This window comes from Aethalodelphis obliquidens, unplaced genomic scaffold (genome assembly GCF_003676395.1).
Source record: "Aethalodelphis obliquidens isolate GAN/ISIS:26980383/991018 unplaced genomic scaffold, ASM367639v1 scaffold43, whole genome shotgun sequence".
NCBI lineage: Eukaryota > Metazoa > Chordata > Mammalia > Artiodactyla > Delphinidae > Aethalodelphis > Aethalodelphis obliquidens.
The window spans coordinates 9,400,445-9,417,551 of NW_020837987.1; the positions used below are offsets into that span (position 1 = coordinate 9,400,445).

The 17,107-nt window shown below is 50.4% G+C and overlaps 2 protein-coding genes across 10 annotated transcripts in view; both read left to right on the forward strand.

Annotated features, from left to right (window-relative positions):
* Positions 1–4,411, forward strand: part of AXL (AXL receptor tyrosine kinase) — a 30,942-nt gene extending 26,531 nt beyond the window's left edge. For all 4 annotated transcript variants that reach the window (XM_027079614.1, XM_027079613.1, XM_027079615.1 and 1 more), the window contains 3 exons: positions 21–180; positions 710–846; positions 2,549–4,411. In XM_027079614.1, coding sequence (XP_026935415.1) covers positions 21–180; positions 710–846; positions 2,549–2,900 — 649 coding nt within the window. In that variant the 3' untranslated portion in view covers positions 2,901–4,411. The remainder of the gene's footprint in view (positions 1–20; positions 181–709; positions 847–2,548) is intronic.
* A 680-nt stretch (positions 4,412–5,091) lies between these two features.
* HNRNPUL1 (heterogeneous nuclear ribonucleoprotein U like 1) overlaps positions 5,092–17,107 on the forward strand; it is a 34,583-nt gene continuing 22,567 nt past the window's right edge. Inside the window, exons 1-5 of one of the 6 annotated variants that reach the window (XM_027079622.1) lie at positions 5,092–5,185; positions 11,042–11,167; positions 13,244–13,397; positions 15,335–15,408; positions 16,948–17,087. In XM_027079622.1, coding sequence (XP_026935423.1) covers positions 11,047–11,167; positions 13,244–13,397; positions 15,335–15,408; positions 16,948–17,087 — 489 coding nt within the window. In that variant the 5' untranslated portion in view covers positions 5,092–5,185; positions 11,042–11,046. Of the gene's footprint in view, positions 5,186–6,491; positions 7,118–11,041; positions 11,168–13,240; positions 13,398–15,334; positions 15,409–16,947; positions 17,088–17,107 lie in introns of those variants that run through there. The other 5 variants (XM_027079620.1, XM_027079618.1, XM_027079621.1 and 2 more) reach the window with 5 other exon arrangements.

Genomic DNA, 17,107 nt, shown 5'->3' on the forward strand with positions numbered 1-17,107 from the left:
TCCTCTCCCCAATCTGGTAGGCTGAACGAGAACATGTCGGTGTGTGTGGCGGACTTTGGGCTCTCCAAGAAGATCTACAATGGGGACTACTACCGCCAGGGACGCATCGCCAAGATGCCGGTCAAGTGGATCGCCATCGAGAGCCTGGCTGACCGCGTCTACACCAGCAAGAGCGATGTGGTACGTGCACCCCTGGCAGGAGTAGGGAGCAGGGGGAGGGCGTGGCCTGATCATCTCACACCATCTCACACCCTGGGCTCACAGGGACGTGAGGGCTTCCCTGCGCAGGGGTCCACCGCAGGGACCACGTGTGGTGGGCATCTGTGAACGGTGGTGTGGACATGCTGGGGGTATGCATAGGCCCATGGGTGCATGGTGACAGGTTGCTACATGGGATATGTAGACAGTTTAGGTTGGGAGAGGCAGTGGTAAGTGTATACATGTGTATAGCCAGGGTGTGGAGGGTGACCCGAGACCACGTGTCCGTGAAGTGTATAATTGTTTGCACGGGTGGGCAGGTCTATGTGTGCCCACAAGTTGCCTCCGTAAGTGTGTACCTGTACCAAAGTGTTTCTGTGAATAGCTGTGATGCACCCACAAAGATAGCTGTGTACACATAAGTGTGGGGACACCCATGAATCTGTATGTTGGGTGAGGGCATCTGTGCAGGAGAGACCCCCTAAGTTCTCTCCCTTCTACCCCACCACAGTGGTCCTTCGGGGTGACAATGTGGGAGATTGCCACTCGAGGCCAAACCCCATATCCAGGAGTGGAGAACAGCGAGATTTACGACTACCTGCGCCAGGGAAACCGCCTGAAGCAGCCTGTGGACTGTCTGGATGGATTGTGAGAACCCACAGGATCCCCTCCCCCCATCTCAGATTTTACACCCAAACTCTGAGCACCCCACATGGCCCTGACATCTCCAGGACCCCCTAAAACCACAGAATCCCTCAGACTGTTGAGGAACCCACCTGCCCCCTCACCCGTGCTCCACAGAACCACCATTAGCCCATGAGGTATGAATTAGCAAAAGGTGCCCTTTCCTCCTTTGCTTTGTGTGTGGAATACAGGCTAGAGCAGCACCCCTACCCTGGCCAGGTATCCGTGGGCGATGAATAATGACACGTCCCCACCCACAAAGAATTCTAATTCCTCCCAGACTCCTGAGTACCCACACTCCCCCCACGTGCTCTTCAACACGAGCCGTCTGCCAAACCCTTATAATGAGCTTCTCCAAACTCTCCAGGCTCCTCTGAGATGCTCCCAGAATCCTTTAGGGTGGTGCTTATCAAATTTTGCCATCCCATGGAACACACAGAGAAGAGCACTTTGGGGGTAAAGAGAAGATGTTGCTTGGATCGGGAGGGGAGAGCCCGGGGCTTCAGACTCTCCAGGTCCTCCTTGGGTGCTCCAAGAGCTGAGGGCAGTAAGAATAGCTAACATTTCTATAGAACTTACTAGAAGGTATGGTTTTAAGTGCTTTGCGTGCATTAAGTCATTTGGTCCTTACTACAGCCATACGAAGTGGGTTGGCACCCTTATTATTCCCATATGCAGATGAGGCCCACGTCAAGGGAAAATCATTTGCCAAAGGCGGCATAGCTGGTGTATTAGTTATCTATATCCCCCAAATCCAGTAGCTTAAAACAGCAAGCATTTATTACCTCGCATGGTTTCTGAAGGTCAGGAGTCTGGGAACTGCTTAGCAGGCTAATTCTGGATCAGGGTTTCTAATGAGGTTACAGTCAAGATGTCAGCTGGGGCTGAAGCCATCTGAAGTTTGAGACTGGAAGATCTCTTGCAAGGTGGCTCACCCACATGGCTGTGGCAGAAGGCCTCAGTTCCTTGCCACGTGGACCCCTCTATAGCGCTGCTTGAGTTTCCTCATGACGTGGCGGCTGGCCTCCCCCAGATGAGCGTTCCAAGAGAAAGAACAAGGAGGAATCCACAATACCTTTCCAACCTAGTCTCAGAATCACACACACTATCATTGCTGCCGAGTCAGAATCCAGTGACTAAATCCAACCCACACTCAAGGGGAGGGAGGGTAGCCTCCATCTTTTGAAGGGAGGAATGGCAAAGAATTTGAGTACGTATTTTATTTATTTATTTATTTGTTTGTTGTCTGTTTTTGGCCACCAGGGGCCGAACCCGTGCCCCCTGCAGTGAGAGCACAGAGTCTTAGCCACTGGACCGCCAGGGAAGTCCCTGAGTACATATTTTAAACCAATACAGCTTTCAAAGCTTTGATGCTATGGTCTGTTCTGGGGAACCACACTGGGAAGCTTTACTAGCAAACCCTCACTAGAACATCACCCCCTACCCAGAGAGATTTCCCAAGACTTTTTCCATTTCCTGAGTGTCTGTCCCAGGACCCACCTCAGAAACTCTTGAGAATTCCCAAGTCCCCATAGATGCCCCCTGAACTGCTACAGTTCCCTCCCCTCCCTTGTAATACCCTCGGTCCTCTGAGTGTCCTAAAATGCCCCCAAACTCCCAGAATGCTCCCCTGTTCCGTCTCCCACTCCTCGTTTTGCTACCCTAGGTATGCCCTGATGTCCCGGTGCTGGGAGTTGAACCCCCGAGACCGGCCGAGTTTTGCAGAGCTTCGGGAAGATCTGGAGAATACGCTGAAGGCCCTGCCCCCTGCCCAGGAGCCAGACGAAATCCTCTACGTCAACATGGATGAGGGTGGGGGTCATCCTGAACCACTTGGAGCTGCTGGAGGAGCTGAGCCCCCAACTCAGCCTGACCCCAAGGATTCCTGCAGCTGCCTCACTGCCGCTGAAGTCCATCCTGCTGGACGCTACGTCCTCTGCCCTTCTACAGCTCCTGGCCCCGCCCTGCCTGCTGACAGGAGCTCCCCAGCACCCCCAGGGCAGGAGGATGGCGCCTGAGACAACCCTCCACTCGGGACTCCCTCTCAGGACCCAAGCAAGGCACTGCCACTGGGGGACCCCCCCTCACTTTCCCACTCCAGGCTTTACCCCCAACCTTAGCCCTCTCCTCCTACCCATTCCACTTCCATCCCAGACAGATCCTCTCCCTTTTCCACACCTTAGTGTCCCCATGTGTAAATGGAAGGGATTGGACTACAATCCCTAAGGGTCCTCCCAGGTCTAACATTCCAAGATTCTAGATTCTAAGGTTTAAAGAGTCTAGATTCAGAGGTTCTAAGTTTCAAAGATGAGTCTGATTCTAAGGACCTGAAATTCCAAAGTCTCTAATTCTAAAGTGCTAAGGTTCTAGACATGGAAGTTCTAAGGCCTATATTCTAAGGCTGTGAGACTCTATGGCTCTAGACTTTTCTGGTTCTAAGAGTCTTGATAAAGCCCACAAGATTTTAGGCTCTAAAGCCCTAAGATTCTAATTCTAGGATCTAAGGCTCTATGATTCTAGATTTTATTTTTCTAGGGTTCTGAACCCCTAGGGTGTAAGATTCTACAATTGTAAAAATTCTACAGTTCTAGACATGGAGGTTCTAAGGTCTGATGTTCTCAAATTTGATGTTCCGAGCCTCATGGAGCATAATTTCTCTGGCTGTAAAACTCTAGATCATAAAGCTTCAAGATTTGATCTTCTCAAGTTCTAAGATTCTAATGCTCGTCAGTTATAGGTTCTAAGGCTTTATGATCCTCGAAACTTTTGTTATGAGATTCTGGATCCTAAAGATCTAAAATGCTAGAATCTGCAATTAGAAAGTTCTAAGAGTCTAAAGATGGAGGTTCTAAGGTCTCATGTTCTAAGATGCAATGTTCCAAGACCTAGTCTAAGAACCTAGATTCTCTGTGTCTAAGATTCCGGATCATATGCTTCAAGATTCTAGATTATTAAACTCTAAGATTCTAATGTTGTTCTGTTCTGTGTTCCAAGGCACTCTAGATCCTATTGGTCCAAGATTCTGGATCCTCAGCATCTATGGTATAAGATTCTACAGTTGGTGGTGACTAACCAGATGCCAAAGTTTTAATCATTTTTAATGTTAGACACCTTTAAGTTCTATGCTGCATTCTGTCTTTCTAGGATTTTAGTTAAGGAGCCAAGAATTCACAGTTCTAAGTCTTAAGATTCTAGGCACTATATTCTAAGATTCACATGTTGTAAGATTCTAAAAGTCTACAGGTCTAGAATTCTAAGATACAATTCCAAGGTTTTAAACTTATAGTTTTATCCTTTTGGGAATAGTTTTATCCTTCCCTTCTTAGCCACCTCTGCTTCCTCTTCCCCTCATGTGGGGTGTGCCCCCTCAAGCCTGTGCAATGCATTAAGGATGCCTCCTTTCCCCAAAGGACAAACTCCCTCCTTTGGGGCCATGCTGCCCCCCTGAGCCAGTCCCTTATGCCCCTGAACAGAGTGTGGACTCTGAAACCTCCAGAGGGGCTCAGATCACATAAAACTTTGTAACCATGCTTGTCTCCTCTTGTCTCCACTTAGCTGTCATATGGCCCCTCTCCCTGGGAACTCAGTTTCCCCAGTAAAAAGGAGGGTTTGGTGGGGTCTTGGAGTTCTCCCCTCATTAAAGAGGATAGAAATGAACATATACATAGACAAAAAGACAGGCAAACAAAAGCAGAATCACTGAAACCCCTAGTGAGGAATAGGCACATAGATATTCACAGGGTCACACAGAGACCCTACCCCTCTCCAAAGTAACATACCCATGAATTAATGGACATACTCAAGCACACCTGGTCACAAATACAGAGACACAAATTCAGACACAGAGAAACACAAAATTACTCAGATACAAACACGTTTACAAACATGCACAGGCAGGCAGTCACCAGGAATAGGAAGAAACTAGAGTAACAGATACAGACACAAATACTCAGACATAGAGAGTACGTATAGGGCACTCACAGACCCAAACGTTCAGATTCACATAGAAACACAGGCACAGAGCACCTCCGATAATCACGAGCCCACAAATGGACTCCTGCCAAGGCAAGCCCACTGTGTTTTGCAAGCATCGCAGGCGTAAGTTCCTGGGTGTGTCCAGCAGCAGATGGAGAAATCCTTGGCAGCGCCCGGACGCCCCCCGGTGGTGGCTCCTGCGAACCGAAAACAGTTCAATCCGGGCCACAAACTTTTTTAGAACAAATCATTGTGGGAAGCTGGGAGGAAAGAGGAAGTCGGACGTGGGCGAGGGGCGGGGTGTCTGGACTGGAACCTACGGGCCCACGTGAGTGTCTGTCCCGCTTCTGAGTGGGTGCTGTGTGTCTAGGTTTTGCCGTGGTTTACGCTTGTAGTGTAACTGTCCTGTGTGTCTTTATCATTTGAAGCCCCCTGCCTGTGGCGACCTTAGTGGGCTCATCTACACCGAAGTTTGGTGTATTATCCCCTGAATTGATGCTTCTGATCCCACACACGCCATTTGTTTATCTGTATTGTGTGTGCGCCTTTGTCTAAGTAGAGGTTTTGTGTGGCTTTTGTGGGCTTTAGGTACGGCTCAGTGGGCAGCGGACGTTTGCATTGTGTATCTCGATAGTGTACCTTACAGAAGCTTTGTGTCTTTTGAGTTAGAGGCGACAGGTGGTGTAGTGTTAGACATTGTGAAACTCTGTGGAGTTTAGTAGAGTGAGGCTTAACTACGGACCTGTGTGTTTGAACTTGTCAATATAGATACCGAAAAGGCGGATCTACTGAACAGCAGTTTAGAGGATGTGGGGTAGAGACCCTTGAAATTGTGGAGGTCTTTCCGGAGGGGAAGGCTCTATGATCGCGTGCAGAGTGCCCTTCCACGTAAGATACCAACCATAGAGAAAGACGGTAGCGCAGCTATAAAGAGGCGCCCCGTGAGATGTACTATCAAAGGGGAGAGAGTGTGATTCCCTTTACAACTTTTCTCCCGCTGTTAGTCTAGCCTCTATTTTCAAACCTTCAGGATTCTCTGAAGTCAAAGGGTTGCTTTTCATGAAGGCAACTGAGTTTCTTCCAGATTAAGAATAATTTATTTACTTAATCTCGATTTCGTATACTTCCCTCTACAGCAATATTCGTAAGGCCGACAGTAACCAGAATGGCCAATCTGGGTAGGTTTTCCTAAAACGATGCAACTGTACTAGCTTTAGTGAGATAAGACAGTAACTGAGATTGGTGGACAGACTGTTTTGAAACCGCCCTAACGGCAAGGGGCAGGTCCTTAATGAATTCATCTCTTTCCGGTTTCCTAAAGGCAATCGTGAAAGGGGGGCGGGGGTGTCTGTCGACCCTCCATTTGATTGGTTTCTAGTGGTTTTACCCGCTTGGACTCCTCTAGGGGCGGGAGATTTAGACCAATCAAGATATGTGTTACAGAGACAGTAGTTTGATGAAAGGACCGCACAGGAAAGGCCGTGGGGGGGGTGGCCCCGCTCATTCTGAGATCTCATCACTGATTGGTCCAAATCTTTACTCCCTTTCCCTCATTTGACCCTACGGGAGCGGGCGCGCGGGCACTACCCAATCACCGCGCGCTCCTCCTCCCTCCTTTTCCCGCCCTCCCGCTTCGGTCCCAGTACCGACGTAGGCCAACGCTTCCTCCCCGGCAACTCCTAAGCCCTTTCATTAACGTTCTTTTGAAAGACGCGCTCTAATTGGCTGAGCTCCTGGGCCCGCGCCCATTGCCCTCATGCGATGGCCAATTGGCACCCGTGTTGCATCGCACGGGGCCACGGAGGAGGGGGGAGGCGGTGGCGGCGGCCATTTTGAGCCGCCGCCGCCGCCATTGGAGTGGGGGCCCCCCCCTTTCCCCCTTCGCCTCCTGACAGGAAAGGTTTAAGGGGGACTGAGCCCTGGGAGGCCGGGCCGGGCTCGGGGGCCGCCCCGGGGGCCCGGGCCATGGATGTACGCCGTCTGAAGGTGAACGAACTTCGCGAGGAACTGCAGCGCCGCGGCCTGGACACTCGCGGCCTCAAGGCCGAGCTTGCTGAGCGGCTGCAGGCGGCGCTGGAGGCCGAGGAGCCCGACGACGAGCGGGAGCTCGAGGCCGACGACGAACCGGGGCGAACCGGGCACAACAACGAGGAGGTCGAGACCGAGGGGGGCTCCGAGCTGGAGGGGACCGCGCAGCCACCGCCGCCCGGGCTGCAGCCGCACCCGGAGCCCGGCGGCTACTCGGGGCCGGACGGACATTGTGAGAGTGCGCGGGGCGAGGGCCGGGGAGCCCGGAGTCCGGGCCGAGGAAGGGCTGTGGGACGCGGGATCCCGGCGCCTGAGGTCGGGGAGACGATCTGAGGATCGGGGGATCGCGCCATCCGCCGCTGAAAAGGATCTGGGGACAAGGCCCTTGGGACGACCGGAGGGTGGATCCTGGCGTTCGGTGCAGGGGAGATACTGGAGTGGGGGCTCTCGGTTTCGGAGATGAGGAAGGTCCGGGGGTGTAGAGAATTCCGGAGCCTAGGGCTCGGAAACCGGAAGCCGTGGTTTCTGGAGCCGGAGACAGTCGGAAGAACAGGAGGTTTTCTGTCGGCGGGCTGAGGAGGATCTTGGAAATGGTGATCTTAGGGTTTACAGCTGGGTAGGCTTGGGAGCCATGCTAGCCCAGTCTATGGGCTGGGCGTTGGGGGCCGTGTTTTCAGGGCTGGGAGAATTTTGAGGATGGAGGGTCCTGGAGTTTGCTGCTGGATGGGGTACCGAGAATTCTTATGGGTTGGTTAAAATGGAGTGCTGGTGTCTGACCGGGGAGGGTCTGATGGACTGTGTGTTCTGGTGTTTGACTGGGGAGCACTTAGGGGATGTGGGAGACCACCACGTGATTGTACTAGGGGGGACTTCCATCTGGCTGAGGATGGCCTAGGGGACTCAGATCCGGGGCTGAAAGGCCAACCTTGAGGCATGGGGAACCTGGGCATTTGATGCTGGCAATCTGGGGGCCTTCTGGTTGACTTATAGAGGAGGTATATGGAACCTTGGTGTCCAGAAGCTGGTGGAGGAGAGAAGGATGCTTCACTGGGTGAGGGACCTGGAGGGCTAGAGCTGGGAAGGCTCTGAGAACAAATAACGCAGTGGCTACTGCTGAATGGTCTTAGATTAACAGTATGGGATGTTTGGAGAACAAGGGTAGCTGGGGGTGGGTGGGGTAGATAACAAGTAGATACTCGATGGAGTATCTAGGGGATAGAGGATCCTTGTGTCCAGCACAGGAGTGTGTAGCTGGTCTGTCAAATATAGGGGAGGAGAGAGTGTGTAGCATGTGGAGGGTGAAAGAAAACCTGTTGACTTGGCTGGGGACCTCAGGGTGGAGTAGGGGGGAGTGTTTCTGGGGCTGAGCATCTCCACAGGAGGGCTCCTTGGTCCCCAGAAGCAGTTATTTTTGTGCCCAGGGATTGGAGGGGCCTCAAGGGGTAGCTGGGAACCTGTGCATCAGCCAGAAGGTGTGACTCTGAAGGAGAGGGGATGGAGTAGATCTGTTACTTTCTGAAGGGAGGTGACCCCGGTATGGGAGGGACTAAATCTGGAGTTAGAAAAGGGTGGCTTTCTAGCAGGACAGGGATCGGAGAGGTTGAAGAGTAAGTAGAAAGGACTCTGGCGTTCAGAGTTTGTGTTATTTCTCTGAAAAGAGGGTATTCTCAGCCATAGGGCTAAGGAAATGGGGAGAGCAAGGGGGTCAGAGAAGAGACTGGATTTGGGGTTGGCATTGGGTATTTACTTGTTGAAGAGAGATGGAATCTCCTGGAGCAGGGCAATCTGAGGGTAGATTTGGGGTGGAGAGCGATTGTCTAGGACTCAGATGCTGGGAAAAGTACTTCCCATTGCAGAGACCTGTGAAGGAAGGAAGGAGTGGCCCAGTGTGCCTGCCTAGGGCAGGCGAGACCCTGGCAGGAATGCTAGGAAGAAGGGCCAATGGCTGGAGGTGGTTCCAAAGAAAAGTGATGTGCTTTGGAGCATAGACTCTAGACTCAGATTTTGTCTTGGGCAAGTCACTTCACCTCTGTGAGCCCTGGTTCCCTTGTGTGTAAAATTGGGATAATAATAGTGTCCCCACCCCCCACGGTTGTTATGAATGAGATTACGTTCATAAGGGGCTTAGCACTGGACCTGTCTATTATTAGGAGGTGGATGTTTTAGAGAGCGGAGAAGGGCCCCAGAACCATAGCTTCTCTGAGCAAGGCTTCCTCTGTGAGCACAGGAGATTCTCAGAAAGAGAGATGTGAGGCTTCCGTGGCGAGAAGAACACTGTGCTTGGAGCCTGGAAGAAAGAAAGTGGTTTGAAAGGGTCCCTTGTGTTCTAATTAAGGAGTTATTCTGTGTCTTCCTTTCTCCCCTACCCCTTACAACAAAATCCTTTGGGTCCCTTTTTATGCCCCCCTCCAACCCTTCCTTCAACCCTGGTAAACAGACCTGTAGCAGACCACGTGATCTGTGACTTTCCTCCCTTTGGCCGCACCTGGTTTGTGCCCAGATATATTTGTCCTCTGAGAAAGGATCCAATCAGTTAGCAAGCAGCAGAGTAGTCTGCCCTTCCCTGTGGTTCTGCCTCACTAGTCCTGGCACAGCCACTAGTAGGGCTCTGGAGGCACCTAGCAAAGCTTGCCCCTGGGGTGGAGAACCTGCTTACTACTAACCCTAGGTTTCCAGAGTTCCCTCTGGATTTGCCTACAAGGTTCTTGAGGGAGTTTCAGGTTTTAGTTCCACCTCTGAGCTCTCACATGTGTCATCCCAGCCCCAGGAATGTTTTCTCCGTTCTCGTCACTGAATTATCATCACCTATGTATCCTTTGAGTCAAGGCTTATCTCTTACTTTCCGGGTCCCTGATCTTAGCCCCTGGTACTTCTTCATAGCCCTTAACCCAATCATAATTTTTGTGCTTACGTATTTGTTTAACGTGTGTCTGTCTTACTAAACTGAAGGTTTTAGTGGGGCAAGCTTATTCTCAGCTGTATCCCAGCATCTGGTATGTAGTATGTACTCCATAAATAGTTGATGTTATTATTCTTTTTCCTTTCTTTCTTTCTTTCTTCCTTTCTTCCTTTCTTCCTTTCTTTCTTCCTTCCTTCCTTTCTTTCTTCCTTCCTTTCTTCCTTCCTCTCTTCCTTCCTTTCTTTCTTTCCTTTCTTTCTTCCTTCCTTTCTTCCTTCCTCTCTTCCTTCCTTTCTTTCTTTCCTTCCTTCCTTCCTTCCTTCCTTTCTTTCTTCCTTTCTTTCTTTCTTTCTTTCTTTCTTTCTTTCTTGTTTTTTTGGCTGTGCCGCATAGTTTGCGGGATCTTAGTTCCCCAACCAGGGATTGAACCCTGGCCCTGGCAGTGAAAGTGCCGAGTCCTAAACACTGGACCTCCAGGGAATTCCCTGATATTGTTATTCTTGCCACCCTTCAGTTGAGTTGGTCCTGGACCCACAAGACACCTTCCTGGAACCCTTCCCACCTAACTCCAAATATTTTAGGATTTATCCCTAATGAGTCTGAAGGCCACTATTATCATGACTCCTGTTTTCTTAACAGTTCCTTTCCTTCCTCCCCCATTTCCTCTTCAACTGAGATGGTTACCCCTGGTCTTTACAGTTATTGCAGGGTGGAAGTGATTCTTAAAGAGGGTTGGCTATGCAGGTGGGAATAGTGAATTGGGTCGGACAGAGGACTGGTTTGTGCTCTGAACAGTTTTTAAGGTTGTACCCTAAAGGTAACTCTCTAAGCATTATACCACATCAGAGAATAGCTAGGCTGGTGATTTTTAAACTGTGCTCCATGGAATCCCAGGTGTCTGTGGAGTTACCCCCCACCCTAGTGGGGACTTAGAGGGTGAGGTCAAGCTGGACCCCTTCTCTGACTCTCCCATCTCCTTGCTTCAACCAGAGCAGTTCTGCTTCATTTGGTTTTGTATGTTGGGATTCTGTAGAACCCAATCACAGATAGATCTCCAACCTTTTGAGGGGTAAGAAAGCATGTCCTCAGGCAGCTGGGGCCCCTGATTTCCCAGGTGGGTTTCCATCTGAGGGTGTCATCACACCTTTTAGCCTCTGGCAGACTAATTGTCCCCAGTGGGGATGGTGTCGTTTTGCATTAAAAAGCTACCTCTAGTCCCAAGAAACACCCTTCTAACTGGCCATTTTTTGTTTTAAGATGTCATGGACAATATTACCATGCAGAACCAATTCTATGAGACACAGGTCATCAAGAAAGAGAACGAGTCAGGCTACGAGAGGAGAACGCTGGAAATGGACCAGCAGCAGCAGGCCTATCGCCCAGGTAGGAAAACGCACATGATCTCTCTCTCTTGAAGGAAATAGAATCTATGTGTGGGTAGCCCTTACCTTCTGCCTAGTGCCTATCTTCCCAGAGACTTTGCATCTTTCTCTTGGGCATTCCACTTGGGCTTTGTCACTCTGGCAAGGTCTTTTTGAAGGAAAGAACTTAGTCCCACTCCCAAGTGTTAGGAGAGGGGAGTCTTCAAGGTATGTTTTCAGATGTTAGTACCAACATCCTAGAGAGTTGAGACCTAGAGGCCAGTATTTGAGTCTTACTTAGAATCTTAGAATGTGGAAGCCAGAAAGGACCTTCTAAATCTAGTCCAGTGTTTCCCATGTTCTGAAGAATATCTTTCCAGGAGATATTATTAGGGACTTCTCAGGAAAAGGTTCCTTGGACAAACACATCTGAAAAATGCAGCGTATTCTATACCGCCTCTGGGAGAGTCACTGTGCTCATTAGAGCATTAAAGATGCTGAGAAGTCCTGGATTGGGAAAAGCTCCATGTCACATTGTTTAAACCCAGGATTTCCCAAACATGTAAATGTGTCTTTGTAGAAAAAAGTTCCCTGTAATGCCAGTTTGGGAAACACAATTGTAAGGTAGCTGTCTCCCAATTTTACAGATGGGGGAGGTGGCAGGGCCGGGGCTGGAACCAGGAAACTGGCTTCTGGGCCATTGCTCTTGGTCAGTAAGCAGCACTCCTCACCAGTAGTGTCCTAGTATTGGGGAAGCAGGGTCCTACCGTTGAGTAATGACAGAGCCAGGACTGGCTCCCAGTCTTGTGCTCCTTTCACTGTGCTGTGGCCCCAGTGCCTTTTCTTAGTGAATCTAGCTGGTTCTGATTCCATTCTGGTTCATCCACAAAGTGAAATCCCCAGACATTTCTTGTGGGTGGCTCAGGATTTTAATGAATGTAGGTTAAACCGTAGATTTGTGTCAGGCTCTGTGAGACTTGTGGGATCATTTGGCCCAAGGAGAGTATTTTCCGTGCAGACATTTATCAAGGCCTCCTGTGAGCCCAGCTCTGTGCTGGGAACCATGGAAGTTCTCTTCAGGTGAGTGAGCACCATCTCTGCCCTAGCAAGCGAGGAGCCTTCTCTGAGAGGTTTGGTCTGTGTGCCAAAGCCAGGGAGTGACCCAAGGTGGTCTTGAGTTGAATGCTGAAGTGTGTAGATGTGAGCGATCCACGGCATCCGTGGATGCTGTGAGAGAGGCGAGGCTAGACTGAGTCCACGGGTTTCTCTAGATGAGGCCAGACTGAATCCACGGGTTTCTCTAGATGAGGCTAGACTGAGTCCACGGGTTTCTCTTGGTAGGCACGGATTCTTGAAGTCTGCCCGAGACTGGGATTTCCTGTGGTCCACAGCATGTCATCCCATCCTGACTTCCTATTTGTGGTGTGACTTAATGAGGCCGTCACACCTGTGGGCTGGCTTAACTGCAGACCCTCCCTTCTGGAATGATTCTGGGCTTTGTCATAGAGTGATTAAAGCCGGTAGAGTTAGCTGTGGGACCACAACACTGTTGAATTGACTTTCTCCCCTCCATTGTTAGACTGAAGAAACTTCGTAAGAATTGAAGTGAAGAGATTCTTAGGGAGGAGAAATTAGAGAATGTGGAACTGTGGAATCTTAGAAGTTTTGGGGGCTCCCTCCCACTTGGTGCAGGCCAAGGTAGCTGCCAACTTTCATGGGGCCTTTGGCAAGATAGCCAAGGCAGTCATTCGCCTTTAGGTAGGCCCTTAGCGAGCTTGTCCTTGTTTAGTGCTGAAGTCCCCTCTCCCTCCCCACGAAGCCTGAGAGTTATCTGACTGACATCTGTTACCCCATCAACTGCTGGTGCTGATGTGCCTGGATGGCCATCCCCAGCCTCCCTTTATTCTAGCCCTGTTCTCCAGGACAGCCGTCTTGGCTCCCTCAGCAGGCTTCTGTTGAACTCAGCAAGCTGCCTGTGCCCAGACCTCATCACCATAGTCAGGATCCTTCCAGTATCTCCTGAGGTAAAGGGGACCAGAAAAGTGATAGCTGAGGAGTTTCTGAGTGTCTTGACCATCTGGATTTGTCCTGACAGTAGAAGTGAAGACAGAGATGAAGCAAGAAGCACCCACCAGCTTCCTCCCGCCCGAAGCATCTCAACTCAAACCAGACAGACAGCAGTTCCAGAGTCGCAAGAGGCCTTACGAAGAAAACCGGGGACGGGGGTATTTCGAGCACCGAGAGGATAGGAGGTGGGTCTGTGAGGCAGTGGTCACCCTTTTTCCGGTAGGTCTCTATGTCTGTAGCCTGGTGCCCACTGGGACCTTCGTACTAGCCCGGAGGGGCAGAGCAGAGTTCTCCCTCCCTCACACTCTCCCCCAGTTCTTCTGCACTCACTACCAGATTCAACTTTGCTAAATATTTGGTTCTTCCCTCAGTTCTTCCCTTCCCATTACTTTCAGGGTAAAGTTCAAACACATGTGAGATGCCAGCCTGCCTTTTCAGTCCTTTGCCCCACTGCCCTGCAGTCCAGCACAGTGTTCTGTTCTTAATGGTTGCTTGATATCCCTCAGTTGAAAGAAAGATTTATTTCCTGACCTACTCCGAAACACACCCCTTCCATCCATCTGTTCATTCATTCATTATCAGCCCTCGTAGTGCTTTCACACGTGCCCGCCCTTGGGATAGTCCGTGGAGGCACAGGTGATTTGGACAGTGGGTTTTGTGTGAGGGTCAGGAGCTCATGGGTGGGAGTGGCCTCCCCCTGGTCATTTCCTTTTCCCTTCCCTGACAAGCCTTCCCCCTCCCTTCATCCCCAGGCCCAGACCTACCCCTTCCTCCTTCCCTCCTTCAGCTCCTGTGTGAAGCCTTTTCCAATCAGGGAAACTAGGAATGATCACTCCTTCTCTATTCATCTTGGCTGGTCATCTGACACATTTTATTTCCTATCTGGTGGAGTCCATCCTCTAATTAGCTTGTGACTGTTTAAGACAGGGCCTGGGTCTCATGGCTGTGACTGAAGTCAGGAGATGGAACCCACCTCTTATGAGTTTCTCCTACTACCCCCCATAGAACAGAGGCCTAGAGCTACTTGCTGATGGAGGGCAGAGGAAGAGCACTTGCTTTCATCCAGGGGTAACAGAGAAAGCTTCCTAGGATAGACCTACCATGTGATGATCTCTTTCTTCCTACCAGGCTCTGTGCTAGCCTTGGACTGGCAGGGTAAGAAGGGCACTCCACCAGAGGCAAGCCTGCTGCTGGGGGAGTGCCAGGAACTAGATGGGCACAGTGTACCTGGTCTGAGCATATGGTGGACTGAGGTCATCCAGCCTGGCTCAGGCAGGACGCTGAACATTAGACTCCACACTTCCACCCCTTTCCCTTATTCCCATATGTTGGAAACCACCAGTATTTTCACATAGTCCCTTTTAGTATTTTGGTAGGAGGGACTCTTGTTCATAATTTAGGACACTTTTTTTTTTTTTTTTCCTGTACGCGGGCCTCTCACTGTCGTGGCCTCTCCCATTGCGGAGCACGGGCTCCGGACGCGCAGGCTCAGCGGCCATGGCTCACGGGCCCAGCCGTTCCGCGACATGTGGGATCTTCCCGGACCGGGGCACGAACCCGCGTCCCCTGCACTAGCAGGCGGACTCTCAACCACTGCGCCACCAGGGAAGCCCTAGGACACTTTTAAAGAGAAAGAGACTGAAAAAAATGGTTCATTTCAAATCCTTTCAGATGTGGAGTTTTAGGAAGCCTGGAATATGGACAAATTGTAATAAAAGGTTTATCTAAATTCTTACAGATTCCCACTCCTGGCCCAGTACTCTTTGGGCTACCATAGGCTCCCAGAGTTCAGCATGGAGGTAATTCTCAGCGTGTAAAGGGGTGGATCAGAATCTGGGGGTGTGAGAGAAGAGTCTTCTTGGAAAAGCTTCCTAAATGATGCCGATGGCCCTCGTTAGCAGAGCCGGCCCTCTTCAGTCCCTGACCCTGCCCTAGGAGTTAACAGTCATTGCTCTTACTGCAAGGATATAAGGTTCCAGAGTTCTTTTGCTAACCTCTGTGGCAAGAACTTGAAATCCAGGAAGCAGCTTGGAGGCCATTTGTAAATTCAAGCAGAACCTTCAGTTCCCTTCTTCCCTTGTCTGTCCGTTCTCATGTAACGTAATACCTCTTTATGACACAGGGGCCGCTCTCCTCAGCCTCCCGCTGAAGAGGATGAAGATGACTTTGATGACACCCTTGTTGCCATCGACACATGTGAGTCTTTGGAATGCCTGTTTGATACTGCCTTCCACTCAGTATTGGGAGGTTGCCTTAACCTTCACAGAATTCCTGCCCGGCACCATCCAGAGCCAGTGTTAGTTCAGATGTGAGAAACAGCAGAGCTCTAGAATGAGGGTGCTGGTTTGGAGACAGATCTGCTCTCAGCTCTAACTGTGAGATTCTGGGCAAGTCATTCTACTTCTCTGAGCTTCTCTTCAGGGAGGAATAATCCTGCCCTAATACCTCAGAGGACTTTGAGTGACATTCATCAGAGAGTGGATACCAGAGCAAGTTGGAAAACCCTAGCACCCTGTAAACACGGAGGGTTGTCATTTAAGCGGGAAGGGAACCTGAGTGCTGCTGGGGAAACTTAACTCTTTGACGGCCGTTTCCCCAGTTTCCATCAGCTGCTCACGTTCCTGGTGAAACCAATGCCGTTTTGTCTTCTCAGGCATTAACCTGGTCTGTCCTCCAGTTCAGTTTTCTTTCCTCTGGATAAGTGGTTTTCCCCTTGACTGTGCATCTAAACACTTGGGGGAATGAATATAAAGGTCCTGTCCCTCCTCAGACCTCCTAAGACAAATTCTAAGTGGTAGAGCCTGTGAATCCGAATTTTTAAACACGCCCAGAAGCCCAATCAAGTCTGAGGGCTGCACTTTTCAACAGAGCGGAAAGTTAACAGAAGTTCATTCGTGTACTTCTTTACGAAGCTCATGTTTATAGACCAGTGGCTACATGCTTTGGAAGAGATAAAGACATCTCGTACACAGTCCCTTCTATCTCAAGATCTCAAAGACATATACCCAGAGTAAAGCTAAACATTTTTTAAAGTATTGGGTGGCGGTGGTCCCTGAAGTAGCATCTGATCAAATGCCAGTTGTACAGACCATGGCACTCAGCCTTTAGAGAAAGGAGAGAGCCTACTGGACGAGATGGTCAGAAAAGACTTGAAGACGGAGGAGAGTCCAAGCAGCAGAGTCCTAGGCCCACTTGAGGAGGTGGGAGTCTGTGGTGCACCTGACAGTGGTCCTGGGTGGTGGGTGTGGATCAGGGTCAGATGTTTGTGCAGCTGTTGGCAGCAGGAGTCTGGCTTCCACACTAATAGAGTTAGCATGGGAGATGGTTGAAGTGTATGGCAGTGGGGATTAACCTTTTTAAATTCTAAAATCCCTTGAAACTGGTAAGAATATGGACCCTCTCCCTAGCAAGTGTACATCCCCATCAGAAGCATGTGTGTATTATTTCCAGGGGCGCCCCCGACAGCCATCCTGGGACCTCAGCCAGGTGAAAAACCCTCGTTCCTATGTAGAGTGGCTGTTTTCATCCTGTGCAGGCCAGTTTGCAGTAGTCCAGGGCCTTTGTGCTAAAAGGGAGACTGGTTAGGCGATGCGGCTGGCTTCTCATGAACCTGCCCCCGTGATGTGTCAGCTTGTGTACTCCTGGTTAACACTCTTGGGGAACTTACCTCTGCCTGTGCCTGTCCCTCTCGGGACCATTAAAACATCAGCCAAATACAGGCTTTTTCCTCCACAGATAACTGCGACCTCCACTTCAAGGTGGCCCGAGACCGGAGTAGTGGCTACCCACTCACAATTGAAGGTTTTGCATACCTGTGGTCAGGAGCCCGCGCCAGCTATGGGGTCAGAAGGGGCCGTGTGTGCTTTGAGATGAAGGTGAGTGGGAGCAACCAGAC